Source organism: Sapajus apella, unplaced genomic scaffold, assembly GCF_009761245.1.
Source record: "Sapajus apella isolate SASKATOON/1434 unplaced genomic scaffold, GSC_monkey_1.0 scaffold22, whole genome shotgun sequence".
NCBI classification, from domain to species: Eukaryota; Metazoa; Chordata; class Mammalia; order Primates; family Cebidae; genus Sapajus; species Sapajus apella.
Genome location: NW_022436962.1, coordinates 3681669 through 3700849, shown reverse-complemented (window position 1 = coordinate 3700849; position 19181 = coordinate 3681669). Strand labels below are relative to the sequence as shown.

At 41.5% G+C, this 19181-nt stretch overlaps 1 protein-coding gene across 4 annotated transcripts in view; it reads right to left on the bottom strand.

Moving 5' to 3' along the window:
• Positions 1-19181, bottom strand: part of NR5A2 (nuclear receptor subfamily 5 group A member 2) — a 154816-nt gene that overhangs the window by 42742 nt on the left and 92893 nt on the right. For all 4 annotated transcript variants that reach the window (XM_032288650.1, XM_032288651.1, XM_032288652.1 and 1 more), the window contains one exon: positions 17730-17877. In XM_032288650.1, the coding sequence (XP_032144541.1) occupies positions 17730-17877 (148 nt within the window). The remainder of the gene's footprint in view (positions 1-17729; positions 17878-19181) is intronic.

The window sequence follows — 19181 nt, the reverse complement described above, 5'->3', positions numbered from 1 at the left end:
AGAAAAGAATGACAATGATTTTAGGCAAATGAGTTAAACTGTAGAGCATTTATGATTCTAGCAAATTGGAGGGAAAAAGGTTGAAGAGGCTGGGGGTGTGGCTCATGCCTCACCAGCACTTTGGGAGGCGAGGCCATGGTGGGTGGATCACTTGAGGTCAGGCATTCCAGACCAACCTGGCCAGCAAGACAAAATCCCCTCACTACTAAAAATACCAAAAAAAAAATTAGCCTGGTGTTGTGGCATGTGCCTGTAATCCCAGCTATTCGGAGGGCTGAGGCAGGAGAATTGCCTGAACCCAGGAAGGCAAGGTTGCAGTGGGCAGAGATCGTACCACTATGCTCCAGCCTGGGTGACAGAATGAGATTCTGTCTCAAAAAAATGAAAGAAAGATGAAGAGTTTCCTAGTGCAGGCATTCCCCAGCAGGCAGGTGCGAGCCCAGCCATTCCACTTTGTCATCATCTAGTGCCTGCACAACCTAGGGAGAAGACTCACTGTTTATGGTTAGACCTTGGCTCATTTTGGGATTGATGATAGATAAATTAAAGTGAAGTGGCTTGAGTCTGCTTACTCTGACATATTTCAAAACATCAAGGTAATAATGATGCCTTTGTTTAGTACATCAAAGATTTTAACTATGGCTTGGTACTGAATTAATGATCTTTTTCATAGAATCTGTATACCCAAGATTGTATCTCAGCAGAGGCATTTCCCAATAAGCAGCCTTCATTTCTCTGGCTTCCACTGATGTAAATACTGATGATGTTTTGAGTAATAATCACTTATTAGTACTATGTGCCAGGCATTATGCTAAGTTCTTCCTAATAATTATTGCATGTACTGTCACAATGATGCTTCAGGTAGATGATTATTATTTCAAGTTTACAGATGGAAAAAGTGAGGTGATATGCACGCCTAAGGATAGAATAGCACAGGAATCTGAATTCAAGCCTGCAGTCATTACCATTAGGTCGTATCACTACAATAGTAAGAAACTTGTCATGAATGCCTCACTTTTTCCTCACTTCATGCATTCTTTTTTTTTTTTTTTTTTGTTGGAGACAGAGTCTGGCTCTGTTGCCCAGGCTGGAGTGCACTGGCATGATCTTGGTTCACTGCAACTTCCACCTCCCAGGTTCAAGTGATTCTCCTGTCTCAGCCTCTCGAGTAGCTGCGATTACAGGCGGACGCCACCACCCCCGGCTAATTTTTGTATTTTTAGTAGAGACAGGGTTTTACCAGGTTGGCTAGGCTGGTCTTGAACTTCTGACCTCAGGTGATCCACCCATCTCAACCTCCCAAAGTGCTGGCATTACAGGCGTGAGCCACTCCGCCCACCCTCATGCATTATTCCTTCAGGCTCGAGCCATAAAAATTCCTTGTCTGTGAGTGACAACAGATCTTGAATCAGTGGCCCTGGCTTGGGGCACTGGCTCTCTCAGATGCCTAGCTGTGTGATCATGAGCACATGAGCCATGCTCTCTGGGTCCAGTCACATTCTGTATTATAAAATCACTAAACTTTCAAGGTTGTGTTATATGTAAAGGATAATGTTATAAGCAGAGGGTATTTTGTAAATAACAAGTTCTCTACAGAAAACAGAATGGTAGCTGCAGGGGCTGAGCAGTGGGCAAATTGGGGATATACTGTTTCATAAGCACAGTTTTAATTTTGGAAAACAGGAAGTTCTAGAGGCAAATGGGGGTAATAGTTGCAAACAATGTGTGTGAACTTAATGCCACTAAACTACACACTTAAAAATTGGATTCCGGGCATTGTGGCTCATGCCTGTAATCCCAGCACTTTGGAAGGCTGAGCTGGGTAGATCATGAGGTCGGGAGTTCAAGACCAGCCTGACCAACATGGTGAAACCCTGTCTTTACTAAAAATTTAAAAATTAGCCAGGCAGGGTGGGTGCCTATAATCCTACCTACTCAGGAGGCTGGGGAAAGAAATTGCTTGAACCCGGCAGGCGGAGGTTGCAGTGAGCCAGGATCGTGCCATTGCACTCCAGCCTGGGTGACAAAGTGAGACTCTGTCTCCAAAAAATATTGTTAAAATGGTAAATTTTATGTTATATAGATTTTATCACAATTTTAAAAATTAAAAATGAAAAAGAATCTGCACTTAAAAAAATTCCTACATAGAGGTTATTCATATTACACTGCTATAATAATTATTTTCTCTTAGGATAAATAGTACAGAGAAACGATTGTTTCAGGTGTGCTTTCGGTTCTTATATATACAGTTGTGCGTTGCTTCATGACAAGGGTACATTCTGAGAAGTGCACTGATAGGTGATTTCATTGCCCAATCATCGTAGAGCGTACTTACACAAACCTACTCCATACCCAGGATATGCGGTAAAGCCTATTGCTTCTAGGCTACAACCCTATACAGCATGTCACTGTACTGAATATTGAAGGCAGTTGTAACACAGTGGTAAGCATTTGTGCATCAAAACATAGGAAAAGGGTATAGTACAAAATTAGCCAGGTGTGGCGCATGCTTGTAATCCCAGCTACTTGGGAGGCTGAGGCAGGAGAATCGCTTAAGCTTAGAGGCAGAAGTTGCAGTGAGCCAAGATAACACCATTGCACTCCAGCCTGGGCAACAAGAGTGGAACTCTGTCTTAAAAAAAAAAAAAAAGGTATAGTAAAAATACAGTCTACGAGATAAAAAACGACACATCTATACGGAGCACTTAGCAGGAGTGCAGCCTGCGGTATTGGAAGCTACTCTGAGTGAGTGAGTGACTGAGTGAGTGATTGAGTGACTGAGTGAGTGAGTGACTGAGTGAGTGACTGAGTGACTGAGTGAGTGATTGAGTGACTGAGTGACTCATTGAGTGACTGTGTGACTGAGTGAGTGAGTGAGTGACTGAGTGACTGAGTGAGTGACTGAGTGACTGTGTGAGTGAGTGAGTGAGTGACTGAGTGAGTGAGTGAGTGAGGGACTGAGTGAGTGAGGAACTAAGTGACTGTGGGACTGAGTGAGTGAGTGAGTGAGTGAGTGAGGGACTGATGAGTGAGGGACTGAGTGAGTGAGGGACTGAGTGAGTGAGGGACTGAGTGACTAAGTGAGTGAGTGAGTGACTGAGTGAGTGAGTGACTGAGTGACTGAGTGACTGTGTGACTGAGTGAGTGACTGAGTGAGTGAGGGACTGAGTGAGTGACTGTGTGACTGAGTGACGGAGTGACTGAGTGACGGAGTGAGTGAGTGGTGAGTGAATGGGAAGGTATAGGGCATTACCTTAGGCCACTGCAAACTATAAACACTGTACACAGACGCTACATTAAATTCCTAAAAAATATTTTTCTTTCTTCAGTAATACATTAACCATAGCTTACTATAACTTTGTTACTTTATAAACTTTTCAATTTCTTTCAGCTTTTTGACTCTTTTGTAATAACGCAGCTTAAAACACAAATGCATTGTACAGCTGTACAAAAATATTCTTTCTTTATATGCTTATGCAATAAGCTTTTTTCTATTTTTAAATTTATTTACTTACTTTTTAACCTTTTTTTTGTTAAAGATGAAGACGCAAACACACACATTAGCATCTAAACCTGTGCAAGGTCAGGATCATCAATATCACTGTCTTCCATCTCCACATCTGTCCCACTGGAAGGTCTTTAGGGGCAATAACACATATAGAACTGTCATCTGCTATCACAATGCCTTCTTCTGGACACCTCCGGAGGGACCTGCCTGAGGCTACCTTATAGTAAATTTTCTTTTATATACATAGGTACAAAGAAAATGCTCTAAAATAACTGCAAAGAGTATAGTGTAGTAAATACTAGGGGATAGGAATTTCCCCCCCATTATAGTCTTATGGGACCACCATCATATATCCAGTCCATCAGTGACCAGAACATCATTATGTACATCATGACTGAATAACCAAGATGGGACAAAATGAATATGATTATTCTCGCTGAGAGATTAGGCTGAATTGTCCATTTGAGTCCAGTATAGCCACTCAGCGCACTGACCTTTATAGATGGCACAGAGCTCTGTATACCCAGAGTGAAGTGGAGACAGTCAAAGAATGAGTGACTGTAGGAGACATCTGCCCTCCAAAGTTCAGAGTGCCCAGCATACAGCATCCACAGCTGAGCCCTAAGGTAGCAAAGGGCAATGTTCACTCCCCACGTTTCTGGGAAATCACTTTTATACATCACGATGAAACTTGCAGATTTAGTTGAAAAGGATGTCCAAGAAATAGCTGGGTCTAATTTTGAGAACAAATGCAGAAGCACTATTTCTGTAATATGGAAATCCATATCTGTGCTCTTTTCCTGTGTGCGGAGTTCAAAATTTTCAGTTCAAATCCTGACTCTACGTGACTGTGTACAAGTCACTTAACCTCTGTTAGCCTAAATTTTCTTATTCAGAAATAAGACGTGCTTGTACTCAGCAACAGCACAGGTTCTTTTCCATGCTGATGTTCTGGGATTCAGTTCCTCCAGGGCTGAGGCCACATTGGTGCTGTTTAAAATCTGGATAATTTGGGGTGTGAGTGTTAGGGACAGTGCCCCCGCTAAGGCTCCTACAGGTGATCCCATGCAGTTTCCCAGCTCTGAAAGGTGGCATGAAGCCTCTGATTGCTGTGAGATTTATGTAACAGGAGGGTTGATGAAGACTTTCTGATTGATAAAATATAATCAAGGAGAATAGCATGTGTGTGGAACATGCATTAGTTCAGTGAAAACAAGGATCGGAAAGACAGACAAGAGGTGCATGCGGGACTGCTGACGGCAGGGCATGCTTTGGACTCTTTGCTTGCTGTACCACGCCTTATTCAGAACAGTGTCCTGGGGATTCAAAGTGCAGTTCTTAGTTCAGTGTCATAGGCGTTTCCTTCTCTTTGGGAAGACTACATACTGCCAGTTCTGGCCTGGCGCAGTGGCTCACACCTGCAATCCCAGCACTTTGGGAGGCCAAGATGGGCAGATCACTTGAGGTTAGGAGTTTGAAACCAGCCTGGGCAACATGGTGAAACCCTGTCTCTACTAAAAATACAAAAAAATAGCTGGGGGTGGTGGTGGGCACCTGTAATCCCACCTACTCAGGAGGCTGAGAGAGGAGAATCACTCAAACACAGGAGGTGGAGGTTGTGGTGAGCAGAAATCGCACCATTGCACTCTAGTCTGGGTGACAGAGCGAGACTCCATCTCTAAAAAAAGACTGTATGTTGTCATTTCATAGCTTGCCTACTACAATGGTTCTGCACGGTGGGCATTCAAGGTATTTTGTGTGATTTGATGTTTCAGTACTGAAGAGAGGCCTTTTACTTTTCTATTTGTTCTTGTCTCCTGGCTTTGGATAGCTCTGTTTGAAATTTAACCTTCTTAACCAAACAGCCACAACTCAAGATAAGACTCATCAGATTTTTATCAGTAAACTAGAAAGAAGATCTAATAATGCAAGACTCAGATGTGAGTGGCTGGTTGGCTCCATTGTAGAATAGACCTGAGGCCCTGGGGTGTCCAGAGTCCACCAGTGCGCAGCATCTGGGCTGACTGCATTAACCAACTATCCTCCTCTGAGCTGGTTCTAAACCAGCCATCCTATCTGAGGTTTGAACAGAGCGGTTGACACAGCTAGAGCAGTGAGAAACGTCAACCAAAAGCACATGGCATTCTCTCTTGATTTTTCTTGCTGGTTATTCTTAGCTTGTCTGGCTAATATGTCTCTGAAAAATCATCTCACTAAATAGCAGTAAGTAGTTAAGCAAAATGACAATATTAGCATTAACAACTAAAATATGATAAATATTTTTAGGTATAAGGTATTCAGAAATATGCTTAAATAAATGCTATTTAGGAAATTATATTCTTGTGCCAGCAAATAACAAATGATAATCACTTCTTCCATGGCTGTAAGTATGTATTGATTAAGCTCAAAGTTAGAACTCCAAAATGAATTATATCTGGTCATTGCTAAACTGCATTGCTCACTGGAAGGAAAAAAAAATCCACAACACCTATTATACTGCATTTAATTAAGACAAGCATCAACTTTATGTGCCATTATTTGTTTCTGCCAAATCTCTATGGTGTAAATATTGAACAGTGGCATCTCTTGAATGCTAATCAATCCTTTCTGAATTTCAAATGATTACATAAATTTTAGGAAATGCTTATTTGCCAGCATTACCCTCAGCTGCATATATATCAGCAAGGCATTAGTATGAAGATATGCACGGTTATTTGACAAGTGTCTAGTGAGTGTTTTTCTAAATTAGAATATCACATATGAAAAGGTAAAAACTGGGAATGAATGCTAATTGTAAGAAGAACCCTGGGATATTTATTTTGCTTATCTGACTTCATGAAGAACAATTTAACCAATGCTCTTGGGTAAAAATGTGAGGTAAATGTTCTGTTTCACTAGGCTTTGTAGTCCGGCCGTAGCAGTGTGTGGGGGTGAGTGTGTAATCATATTTAGAGAAAGCCAACAATAAAGCAAATATTGTGACCAGCTTCAGGAAGGAGAATTGCCACATAATAGGAAGATTAGGTTTTGCTGTTTCAAAACCAACTTTAACGCATCTACCAAGTAGAAAGAATTTTATGACATTTAGACTACCGTGCTTATTTCGGAATTAATAGGCATAAATTCTGATGCACAATTGGAATTTTTTTTACTAGTTTCCACCCTTCTGAAGCTCTTACAGCACTTGCAGGGACGAGGCAGTCAACTAAGGCAGTCAACTAATAAGAACAGGCACTCCTATTTCACTTTCTAGAGTAGCTGTAGATTTCCCACATGGCGAATGGTACACTTGGTACTGTCATCTTCTGACTTACAGCAAAATGAATTGTTCATCTTGCTTTAGGTGCTGCAAGCACAATTTAATCAGTGATCAAATTTCTCCATTGGATTTGTTTTCATTGGTTTGTTTATTTTCTTCCGTTAGTTCATGCAAGCAGACCTCTGCTGGATTTGTAAGCCTCCTTTATTAAGTGGATGTAATGAGGCAAAAAAGCAAAAGGTGGATTCAATTTTCCCTTTGTTTCAGTTGCTTTACTTATTAATAGATTTGGGCTCTCTTTTTCACCTCCCACACAATAGGAACACCTAGTTTGGTGGCAGAAAAACGAAACACCACACACAAACTCAACAAGTTGCTGTGCCTCTTCTGGAGAAGTGGGCAGAAGTAGTCTCTTTTTGTAAGCCCTTTGCATTCTCTTCTCCAAAATTGTGTCTACAGTATTTCCGGGCTCCTCCAGAAGTGATGAGGGAAGGGAGCACTCGGATGTCAATGGGGCCCCCATGCACCTCCTTTCTGAGCAATTCTTCGCTTAGGAAAGGCAGAATGCACGCGTCCTGAGCACAGCCGAGGCCAGAACTTTCCTTTTTCAAAAAACAGCCCCACCACTGGCCAGTCATCAGTGAAGAAGACTGTTTTCTCTTCACAGGAGGGGGCAGAAAAATCGCTTCATGATTTCCCGTGTCACACTGACATCAGGACTTGGATTAGCTAATGGAACTGTGGTTGAAGCAACCGGTTCCCACCCTCCACTGCGCGATTAGAACATCCTTGCCAGGGTAGCAAAAACTGAGCAGCTAGGGTGAAGGGGCTGTGGACAATGAAGTCTTTTCCTTTCATAGGAGGGCACATGCCAAGCTTGCTGGTAGCTTCAGAATAGTAGTTCCCATCGAACAAAAAGGAACGGTCCTCTTTTAAAGGAAAATATAATAGACAAGCAGAACGAGGTTCTGACTGACGTGTGGTGGTTTTCTGGGCTGTGTTAACACAGGAGCCTTTTGTATGCCTCACTTAGTGGCTGAATGTTTACTATCTACAAATCTCTGCTGTCTCTTGTTAAATGAGATGTGAGATCAATAGTTGCTCTGCAATTCTGTGCTTACCTATAAAGCCTTCGTTTTCAAATGAAGTGTGAGTGTGTATGTATGCGGGTGTATACGTACAGAGAGAGAGAGGGAGAGAGAGTCTCAAAAGTGATGAGACAGACTTCCCATATATGATGGCTTGTGCTGGAGTCATAAGCTCTGTGCAGAGGTCCTGACTGGCCTCGGGGATACCGGGCCAGTCTGCCTATTTGCATTTTGCCTTACCAACCACTCTATGGGGAGCTTTGACAGCAAACCTCTGCCAGGTTCTGATATTGAATGCCAGAGGACAAGTGGCACACACTTCAGTAAAGGGGAAAGAAACATTAGATATTTCTTTAAATGTCAAAGCAGAAGAAATAATGAGCAAAATTTAAACAAGAAAAAATTTCTACATCAGAAACTAAAGACTACTGGAAAACTAACCACTGCAAATAAATATCCTTACCCAAAAGACTGAACTCATCCACATCTTTCAGCTAGTAAACATGTTATTTACTATTAACGATGTCAGTGTCATATCGCAGGAGCAGAATTATGACTGAATCCTTCAGGAAAGTGGACAGCTGTACTTGAAAACAGAATTTACAAACTTACCACACCCCCCTCTGCCTGTCCACCACCCCCACCCACCCTGCCCTGTCCTGCCCCAAGGAGCTTGTCCACCTAAACCTTAGAGATGCAATTAGCTACTTTAGGATTTTTAATGCCAGCGACTGCCAGAGGGGAAAAGAATGACTATTTGTTGTGTTATTATTTTTCCTTTTACCATCACGAACAGTTAAAATACATCCTAAAATAGACGTATATGTAATGAAAGCTATGATCATTTAGCTTTCCCAATGTCTAATGAATGGTCCAAAAAAATGTTATACCTAAGAGGTGATAATCAGCTACAAGGAGGAAGTCTTTAAGAAAGAGGTAGTGGAAGGGCGTGGTGGCTCACGCCTGTAATCCCAGTACTATGGGAGGCTGAGACAGGCGGATCACGAGGTCAGGAGTTCGAAACCAGCCTGGCCAATATGGTGAAACCCCATCTCTATTAAAAATACAAAAAATTGACGGGCTTGCTGGCGTGAGCCTGTAGTCCCAGCTGCTTGGGAGGCTGAGGCAGAAGAATCTCTTGAATCCAGGAGGCAGGGGTTGCAGTGAGCCAAGTTCGCACCACTGCACTCCAGCCTGGGCAACACAGCAAGACTCCATCTCAAAATAAATAAATGGAGGGGGGGCGGTGGGGAGAGGAAAGAAAGAGGTACCAAAGCTGTGAGGCAAATGCATTCTGGGAGTTTGCTGAAGCTCTGAAACCCAGAGTTCACGTAGAGAAAACCAAAACTTACTACACGTAATTGACCCTTGTACAACACAGGTTTGACTAGACTTTTTTCAATCAAACACAGATGAGAACACAGTATTCACAGACATGAAATCTGCCTAGACGGAGGAGCGATTTTTGCACACTCAGATTCTGCAGGGCTGACGGTGGGACTTGAGTGTGTGCAGATTTTGGTAGACACAGGGTCCTGCGTATAGTGAGGGATGACTGTATTTAGAAACTGAGTGAATTGAGAGCTATATACTTACTTAGCATATTCAATAAAAAAATAGGAAATTCAGGTAAAGTATTTCCCTGCTTTTACCAATATAGGTTGCTTTTCTTTTTGGTCGACTTTCTTCAGATGATTGTCCCAATTTCTTATATCATTTTGCCTTCATAAAGAAATAGTGTTTTAATAAGCACAGTCCTCCCTTGGCATACAAGGGGGATCAGTTCCAGGACCCCGGCCTATACCAAGTCCTGCCATCTACCCCCGTGAAACCTTCAGATCGGAAAAGTCAGCCCTCTGTATGTGTGGATTTTGCATCCGATGGATACTGGATTTTGGACCAGCATTTGTACCCAGAACCTGCAGATACAGAGGGCTGACTGTATTTATTGAAAAAAAAAAAAAAGTTCTAGCAGAAGTGGACCCACACAGTTCAGACCTGTGTCTTCAAAAGTCTACTTTACATAGTATTTTTAATATGCTGATTGATGAGATCAAATGACTCTGAAAAGGAAAGTAGGCTGAATCAGAAAAATTACTGACTGGCCTCTGGGGTTATTAGTTCTAGACCTGGATCTGAGAAGTCTAAAATGTTGGATCATCTATTTTTGTTTTTTTAGTTACAAAACTGGGGGGGGAATGTTCTCTTAGTTCTCTTCATTCTGTAAGGGAGAAACTTAGTGATTTGTTCATCTGAGGACAATTTATTATTAACATTACCAAAGAAAAGCGTTACCACCACTTCCTTCTATGGCTCATTTTGTGTTTGACACTCTTAGTGTTACAACTTCCAATAGAACCTAAATGCTGATCATCAACAAAGAATTTTATTTATTATTTTATTTGCAAAGAAGAGGAACTCAGTTCAGCCTCTATATTACTTGTACTAATCCCCTTCATAGGCCGGGCCTGGGGTGGGCAGACCACTTGAGGTCAGGAGTTCAAGACCAGCGTGGGCGACACAGGAAGGCCCCGTCTGTACTAAAAATAACAATAATAAAAAAAAACGCTTAATAATGTAAAGACTTATCTCCCTACTTTTTAAAGGCGAAAATAGATGCCAAATCCGCTAATAGTTATCCATGAGATCTATTTTCTAGCCTCTCTTTCTTCAGATTCTGTGCTTGCATTTTTTAAATGAATTTTTTTCAATTCCCATTATTTTTTTCTTTTTAATCTAGAAGTTGGGAGGAAAGGCATTCTTCCATTCACGAATGCAATAAATATTTATTGAAAGCCTATATATGCCAGGCAGCACATGAGGAGTAAAACATACACTGTTTTCATGAACCTTACAGTTTATTAATGTGACAGAAAAAAAGACCTTTGCTCCACTAGGAAAACCAGAACATTTCACTTAACACATACAAAATAAAAGAATAAAAAAAGAAAAGAAACCCAGAACGACCATGGAGCCCTGCCTGCCGCTTTGTTCAGTATCAGACTTGCATGGTTGAGAGGAGCCACAACAAAGAGAAAAATGTTCTGCTCTGCCTTAGAAACACTGTTTTTTTTCCTTCCAAATTATGATTTTAAAGGTCTTTCAAGGGAGGGCCAGATGTGTGACTCACGGCTGCAATCCCAGCACTTTGAGAAACCAAGGAGGGAGGATGGCTTGAGGCCAGGAGTTCAAGACCAGCCTGGGCAACATAGTGACAGCCCATCTCTACAAAAAAATTAAAAAATTAGCTGGGCATGGGTGTGACCTGTAGTCCCAGCTACTCAGGAGGCTGAGGTGAGAAGATCATTTGAGCCTAGGAGTTAGAAGCTGCAGAGAGTTACGATCATGCCACTACACTCCAGCCTGGACAACAGAGCAAGACCCTGTCTCTAAAAATAATAAGAATAAATAATAAAATAAAGTTCTTTCAAGCCCCGAAGGTCTTACCCATCCATTTTGGAAAATCTCTTCCAACTTGTGAATCAAGTCACATTGTTTATTCTAGGACATTTCAATAATTGCTTAGATGACCTTTTCTATTTAAAATAATGTCCTTAATTTCTTTTTAAGAGAAAGGAATCATGACTAGACACTACAGAATGCTCGAACTGAACCCATGGATGAAACAAGCAATGTTTCAATCAGTTTCGTTCTTGAATTATGCCCGTTGCTTCTCTGCAGATGAGGATCAGGTGACAGTCTGGAGGACATTTAGCAGGCAGTAGCTTTTCTGTCTGGACCAGCTGAGTCATTCCCTGAGGCAACCACAGCCCATCTTCCCCGGGGGTGTTTGTCTCCATGAGGACAAAGCTTACCTGGGGTGTGTTATGGTTTAATCAAATGCCACGTTCAAAATTTGGAAATTTAGTATGAAGCAAAGAGCTATCATGATGAGCAAAGATAGTATGTTCTTCATTCATTTTACTGGAAACAGGATTTTATCAATGCCAAGAAAGAATCGTACAACACTGTTTGAACTACTATTACTTAACATGGGCTGAAAGCCTATCATCTTGCATTTGCTTGGAATGGAAATGCATTTGCCACCTGGTTTTAGCCAGTAATAATCTTCCTAATCTTTCTTCAAGTTAGCTTTCCCAAAGAGCTTATAAACAAACATCTCCCCTCATAAACTCGGAGAATGCAAACTGATAACAGAAAAAAATTTATTTTGAGGAGATATTTATGAGAGAGTTCTTTGGAAAAACTGGCCTCAGAAAAATAACCTGTATTTGAATATGGCTTTTAGCTAAACTACCTCCTATTACCTATCACAAGTTGCTTTGGTAAAGGCTTTGCTTTAAGTTTCAAACTATTTGTTTATTTGTGTTTTTTAATTTTCTAAGACAGGGTCTTAATCTGTCACCCAGGCTGGAAGGCAGTAGTATGATCTTGGCTCCCTGTAGCCTTGACACCCCCAGACTCGAGTAGATGAAACCACCACACCTGATTAATTATTTTATAGAGATGGGGTCTCTCTATGTTGCCCAGGCTAGTCTCAAACCCCTAGGGCTCAATGAAGTCTCTCACCTTGGCCTCCCGAAATGCTGGGATTACAGGTGTGAGCCACCATACGGGGCCCATTTATTTATTTTTATCAATAAACATTTTGTAAGTCCCTACTATGTACCAAGCAATGTGCTAGAAATGTAAAGAAAACATTACAAGTAACAACTAACAGAGATTGGGTCTATAGAATCTATTAATGTTACACCCAGAGAAACGTGCTGAGAGGGCATTTTTGACTTTTATTTCCTTTCTTGATCAAGTTACTTAACTGATGTCTGCTCATGGATAAAATCTGAGGGGGGAAAGTCAGACAGCAAACCAGAAGGATTTGAGTCCACTTTACTTTTAAGTCCTGTCATGAACGTTTTGTGTCATCAGTAATAAACTTTAGTGAATGACTTTCAGATTAGAAAGTGGATGACTGCTATTGGGACCTGCTTTGACTCAACTAATCAGTTACTGTTCCTGTAGACGTCTCTATTCCAGCTAGACGTCCAGAAACACTAAGCTCACCCTGGACTTCTTCCTCTCAACTCTGCCACATTCTGTGGCGTGAAACCTATAACTCATTTGTATTTCCCATCTCAGTCCAACCTCATGGAGTATTAAAGCCACCTCTAAAACTAATAAAATAAAATAAATCACAGCATGCCAGGAAAAAAAGCAATAAATAAATAAATAAAATAAAAATAAAACCTGTGAACACAGGGTTTCCAGCACGGTCGGTCCTCGCTTCAATCCACTTTCCATGGTGCTCCCAGAAAGGCCGATCAACTTAAGTTACTCTCCGCATCCCTGTCCCCTTGAAAACACCGCTACACTTCCTAATTGTCTATAGAGTGGAAACCACGGTGCCTACTTCCTGTCACCATAGCCCCAGTGCCTACTTCAGTGCCAGACACACAGCAAGCACTCAATGGGCATGTGCTGAATGCATCTAAGGCTTTCACATCCATGTCCAGGCTCCTGCCTATGTCTCCAGCCATATCTGCTGCTTCCCTCGACCCATATGCATCAGCTAACAGTTCCCCAAACTCATTTTGCTCTCTTGCCCTTAAGCTTTCACACTGGCCATGCTTCTAGCTTGGAATGCTGCACCTGCTTGGGACCACAGCCCACCTTCTCCCACCAAATCTATTTGGGAAACATGGTTTCGTCTCTCAAAGGAGAATACTGCTGTAGTCCTCTCTCCACACAGCCCATGGCCTCTGACCAGTCCACAAAATCTTCGTTTTCCTCCAGGACCAAAGAAGCTCAAGGCTGGGCTGACATAAAAACATAGCAGTTTTCAGACTCAGGAGACTCCAGGCTCAGGAGGAGGGTCTAGGGCCAGGCGTGGTGGCTCACGTCTGTAATCCAAGCACTTTGGAGGCCATGGCAGGTGGATCACCTGAGGTCGGGAGTTCAAGACCAGCCTGACCAACATGGTGAAACCCCGTCTTAAAAAAAAAAAAAAAAGGGAGAAGGGTCTAGGACAGCAGGTACTGGCTTAGGACTTGGCCTTAATTTTCAAGGGTGACTATGCTATGATTTCATCCTTAATCACAGGTAAAACTGACATTTAGGGCCAGCTGAGGCACCTAAAGTTATTTATATACTTCAGTAAAGTTGAAATTTAAAAAATTGATTAGCCACTGTTTCTATGGAGTAAAATGTTTTTCCAACTCATAAATTAGAAATTACTTGAATTTTACTGCTGATTACTTTTCTCCTGCTTCTCCAAAAAAAAAAAAAAAAAAAAAAATGGACTTGGCTGGGCGTGGTGGCTCATGCCTGTAATCCCAGCCTTTTGGGAGGCCGAGGAGGGTGGATCACCTGAGGTTGTCAGTCCAAGACCAGCCTGACCAACACGGAGAAACCCGGTCTCTACTAAAAATACAAAAATTAGCCGGGCATGGTGGCGCATGCCTGTAATCCCAGCTACTCGGGAGGCTGAGGCACGAGAATCCCTTGAGCCTGGGAGGTGGAGGTTGTGGTGAGCCAAGATCGTGCTACTGCATTCCAGCCTGGGCAACAAGAGCGAAACGCCTTCTCAAAAAATAGTAACAATAAATAAAATTTATTAAAAAGGCGGGCTCTTGGCCAGAATTCTATTTACCTTTGATCTGAAAGCCATGCTTTCCCTTCTTCCTTAAGCAACAAATAGACATGAATGTAATGGACATTTAGGCCAGCTATTCACTGGTGCACTGAGCTCCGGAAACGATCGAAGTACTCATTGAACAGCAGAGTGTGTGACTAAAGTTCTGGTAAATACACGGCCCAGTTGTTCAGGAAGATAATGTTTGAGGTTCAAAGGTTGAAAGCGTCTCCGATCTAGCCCAGCCCCCTCCTCATAGTATTAGAAGAAAATAGAATCATTTCGGAAAATGAACAGATAAGAGTGCTGAAAACTAAAGATGGCGCATGATTAATGTGTACATCTTCAAATGCAATACGTTTCTTCAACTAATTTAAAATACCATTGAAGTGAGATGGCTCTCTCTAAATATTTTATCACTAAGATGCTATAAGATTTCTTACACATATATTACCACATTTTCCATTTAATTACAGATCAAATGTACTAGTTTAAAGACCAAGATCTTACCGTAAACCAGAATAATTTGTGCAATGACAGCATGCAGCCCTATGCTTGCTACCTTCCTTTCTTAACATTCTAAAAACTGTTCTCGGGTAAAAGATGCAGACTTACTACAACAGAACTTCCCCTTTTATTGTGGTTAATACAGAAACCACACAGGATCCACTGCTGGCACTGTAAACCTTTGAACACTACGTCTATGAAATTCTGTTGTCCGTTTAAATTTTCAGTAACATTTCTTTTCGCTATATTTATCACATTTTCCAAAATACGAAAATGCTCTTTTTATTTTAAATGTTGACTATATGTGAAAAATTAACTCTCGTTCTATTACTTCAGACTACTCCTTTATTAGCAGCAGTTGTGCAGTCCTGTCAAGGAGAATTTTAAAAAGTGAAGTACCGAATTTGGAGAGCGGACACATCTGTTTTACTTTGCAGTTTGTTTTATTCTTTTATTCCTTAGAATATGAATTCACAACTATCTTATAACTGAAGACTAAAGAAAAAACATATGTTGGTGAATCTGATTTCTGCATGTTTTTCATTCAAGGAAAGTTGCCTCCCTCAGCTGTCTGCCAATAAGTAATAAATGGGCTTGGCAAAAAGTTTATTTAAGTTGGCTTTATTAAGCTAACAAAATACAGAAATCAAGTAAGGGACAGGCAGGAAAATCTGTTCCTTTGAAGTCAATAAAAATCCATCTCCTTAATCCTTTTTTTATTCCAAGCAGTGGTGATTTTTCTCAACTGACTCACTGAGAACCTTGATTTAGCTAATCTGTCTTGCTTAGTTATCTTTCTTTTCCAAAGCTTTCCTAAGGAAGCATCTTTCCCCCTGACAACTGTCATCTTTTATACTTGCATAGTAGTGCATCTGCTTATAAACAGTCTCCAGTTAATGCTGATAGAGATTTAAATACAGGTTTTTAATTACGATTCACATTTTAGAAGAATAAAAACAGAAGCAAGTACCAAGATGAAACAAAAGATACATAAAAATTATCAATGGTAGAAAGATGGCCAAAATTTGATATCAGACGTCTTTCTTAAGCTGTCTACTTTAAACCTTTGTCATAGCTTTTTTTTTTTTTTGAGACGGAGTTTTGATCTTGTTACCCAGGCTGGAGTGCAATGGCGCGATCTCGGCTCACCGCAACCTCCGCCTCCTGGGTTCAGGCAATTCTCCTGCCTCAGCCTCCTGAGTAGCTGGGATTACAGGCACGCGCCACCATGCCCAGCTAATTTTTTGTAGTTTTAGTAGAGACGGGGTTTCACCGTGTTGACCAGGATGGTCTCGATCTCTTGACCTCGTGATCCACCCGCCTCGGCCTCCCAAAGTGCTGGGATTACAGGCTTGAGCCACCGCGCCCGGCCTTCTTTCCTTCTTCTTCCTTTCTTTTCTTTCCTTTCCTTCTTTCTCCTCCCTCCCTTCCTGCCCTCCCTCCCTTCCTCTATTCCCTTCCTCCCCTTCCCTTTTTCTTTCAAGACAAGGTCTCACTCTATTGCCCATACTGGAGTGTGGTGGCATGTTCTCAGCTCACTGAAACCTCAACCTCCTGGTCTCAAGTTATCCTCCCACTTCAACCTCCCCAGTGGCTGGGAACACAGGTGCATACCACCACACCTGGTTAATTTTTTGTAGAGCCAAGTTTTGCCATGTTGCTCAGGCTGGTCTTGAACCTTAGGCTCAAGCAGTCGGCCCACCTTGGCCTCCCAAAGTGCTAGGATTACAGGCATGAGCCACCGTGCCTAGCCCAAATACTTTATGATTGCATTTTCCCTCTCTAGGACAACTTCCAACATAAGGAAGAATAAAAATTATATATCCAATGACTGCATGGGAAAGGGGAGGCCCATTCAATAAAGTTTTAAGAAATTGTTTTCAGGGGTATGTGCTATCAGTCAGTGACAAAGTTGATAGTGGAATGCAAGAGGCTTGCTCTTAAGGAAGATGACATTATTTTAAAATATTATTACTCTTCTGTTCATTCAACAGACATTTATTGGTTGCCTATTATGTGCCAGTCAACATACTACCTCAATGATTCTTAAACCTTCTGGTCTCAGGAAAAAGTTTATAATCTTAAAAATTATTGAGGGCCCCAGCCAGGTGCAGTGGCTCATGCCTGTAATCCCAGCACTTTGGGAAGCAGAGATAGGCAAACTGCTTGAGCTCAGGAGTTTTTTTTTTTTTTTTTTTTGAGACAGAGTTTCACTCATGTTACCCAGGCTGGAGTGAAATGGCGCGATCTCGGCTCACCGCAACCTCCGCCTCCTGGGTTCAGGCAATTCTCCTGCCTCAACCTCCTGAGTAGCTGGGATTACAGGCATGCACCACCATGCCCAGCTAATTTTTTGTATTTTTAGTAAAGACGGGGTTTCACCATGTTGACCAGGATGGTCTCGATCTCTTGACCTCGTGATCCACCCGCCTCGGCCTCCCAAAGTGCTGGGATTACAGGCGTGAGCCACCTCGCCCGGCCCCTTTGTCATAGCTTTATTTGATTATTGCTTATCTGTACGTTATGGAAGAAAAACCAGGACTCATTTGAATGAGTCAATTGACTAACTCATTTTCCATTCCCCAACCTACCCCTACTAAAGGGCTGTGCGTCATGCAGAAATATACATGAAAATACATTCACATTTGAAGATTTCATAATTGAAAGGAAGGGCTTTATGTTGCTAGAACAACAACATACATAGACCACAAGACACTCGAACTTCAGCATCATTTAGCAATCACTGGTTGAGCACAGCATGAGAAAAAGATTTCTTACCTAAACTAAAGAGCACCAAGAATTTCAGACATACAAACTCTCGTTGATCAAACTGGAGAGAACGCAGTTTTGCCACTAACTCCTGCGCGTGACTCATGAGGTTGTTGAGGGTGGCCCCAGCTTGTGATGCTATCATGGAATAGTCCACCTGCAATACAGAATCACAGTTTTACGAACTATCAGAATCAGCAATATATATTTCACTTGTGATCGTTAAGAACTATGGGTAAAGTCAGATTGCAATACAGGCTTTTTAAATATAATTGAGATGGGGGTCTCACTATGTTGATCAGACTGGTCTTCAACTCCTGAGGTGAATAATCCTCTGACTTTTACCCTCCCAAAGGGCTGGAATTGCAGGCCTGAGCCACCACACCTGGCCACCATACAGACTGATAACAGAAGAGGTGTTCCCCATGAGAGTAGTTTGAGGCATATTCCACTATTCTAAAATGCATCAGAATTATTATTTCTGATAAATATAATCACTTTTGATAAACTTTATAGGAAATGGGTTTTGGCTACCTAAATTTTTCAAGCCTATATGCCTTTTATATTATGAAATTACATCATTACGTTAGATAAAAAATTTTAACTCTCATAAGTTGAAAGAAACATACTGTCCATGAAAAGTGAATCCAGAAGAGTATTCTATGTATATACAATGATATTAACTAGTGCCTAAGGAAAATAAAGGCAGATACATTTCTACTTGTATTGTGAGACTACATTTTAAAGTCATCATGGTTCTAGATTGCATGTTTGTGGATGATAAAAGAATCACATTTAATTATTCTTTATAGAACAGCAGAAGAGTTCATTTAAAAATTTAAAATAAATACAAATAAATTATTTTCTTAGTTTTGTTTCCCAAAAAGCATGACATAAAACTGCTGTTCTCAGATGATTACATTAGATTATAACAGATTAATGTGTTTCTCTCTAAAGACAGCAATAACTTTATTTAGGAGAATAATTCTGATGTCTGGAAACAAAAAAAGAAAAGGCTTATTTCCCTTTTCATTAAAAAAAAAGTGCTGGCTGGGAGCAGTGGCTAACCCCTATAATCCTAGCACTTTGGGAGGCCAAGCCAGGTGGATCACTTGAGGTCAGGAGTTTGAGACCAGCCTGGCCAACATGGTGAAACCCTGTCTCTACTAAAAATACAATAATTAGCCGGGCGTGGTGGCATGTGCCTGTAATCCCAGCTACTGGAGAGGCTGACACAGGAGAATTGTTTGAACCCAGGAGATGGAGGTTGCAGTGAGCCAAGATCGCACCATTGCACTCCAGCCTGGGCAAAGAAGCAAGACTCTGTCTCAGGAAAAAAAAAAAGAAAGTGCTGTTAGGCTCCAATCTTAGATTATTCATGGGGACATATGAAGTTCAATTTATAATAAGTTAAGACGTTGGGATGGCTGTCAGTGATAGCACTGGCTTTGCTGTTGCGAT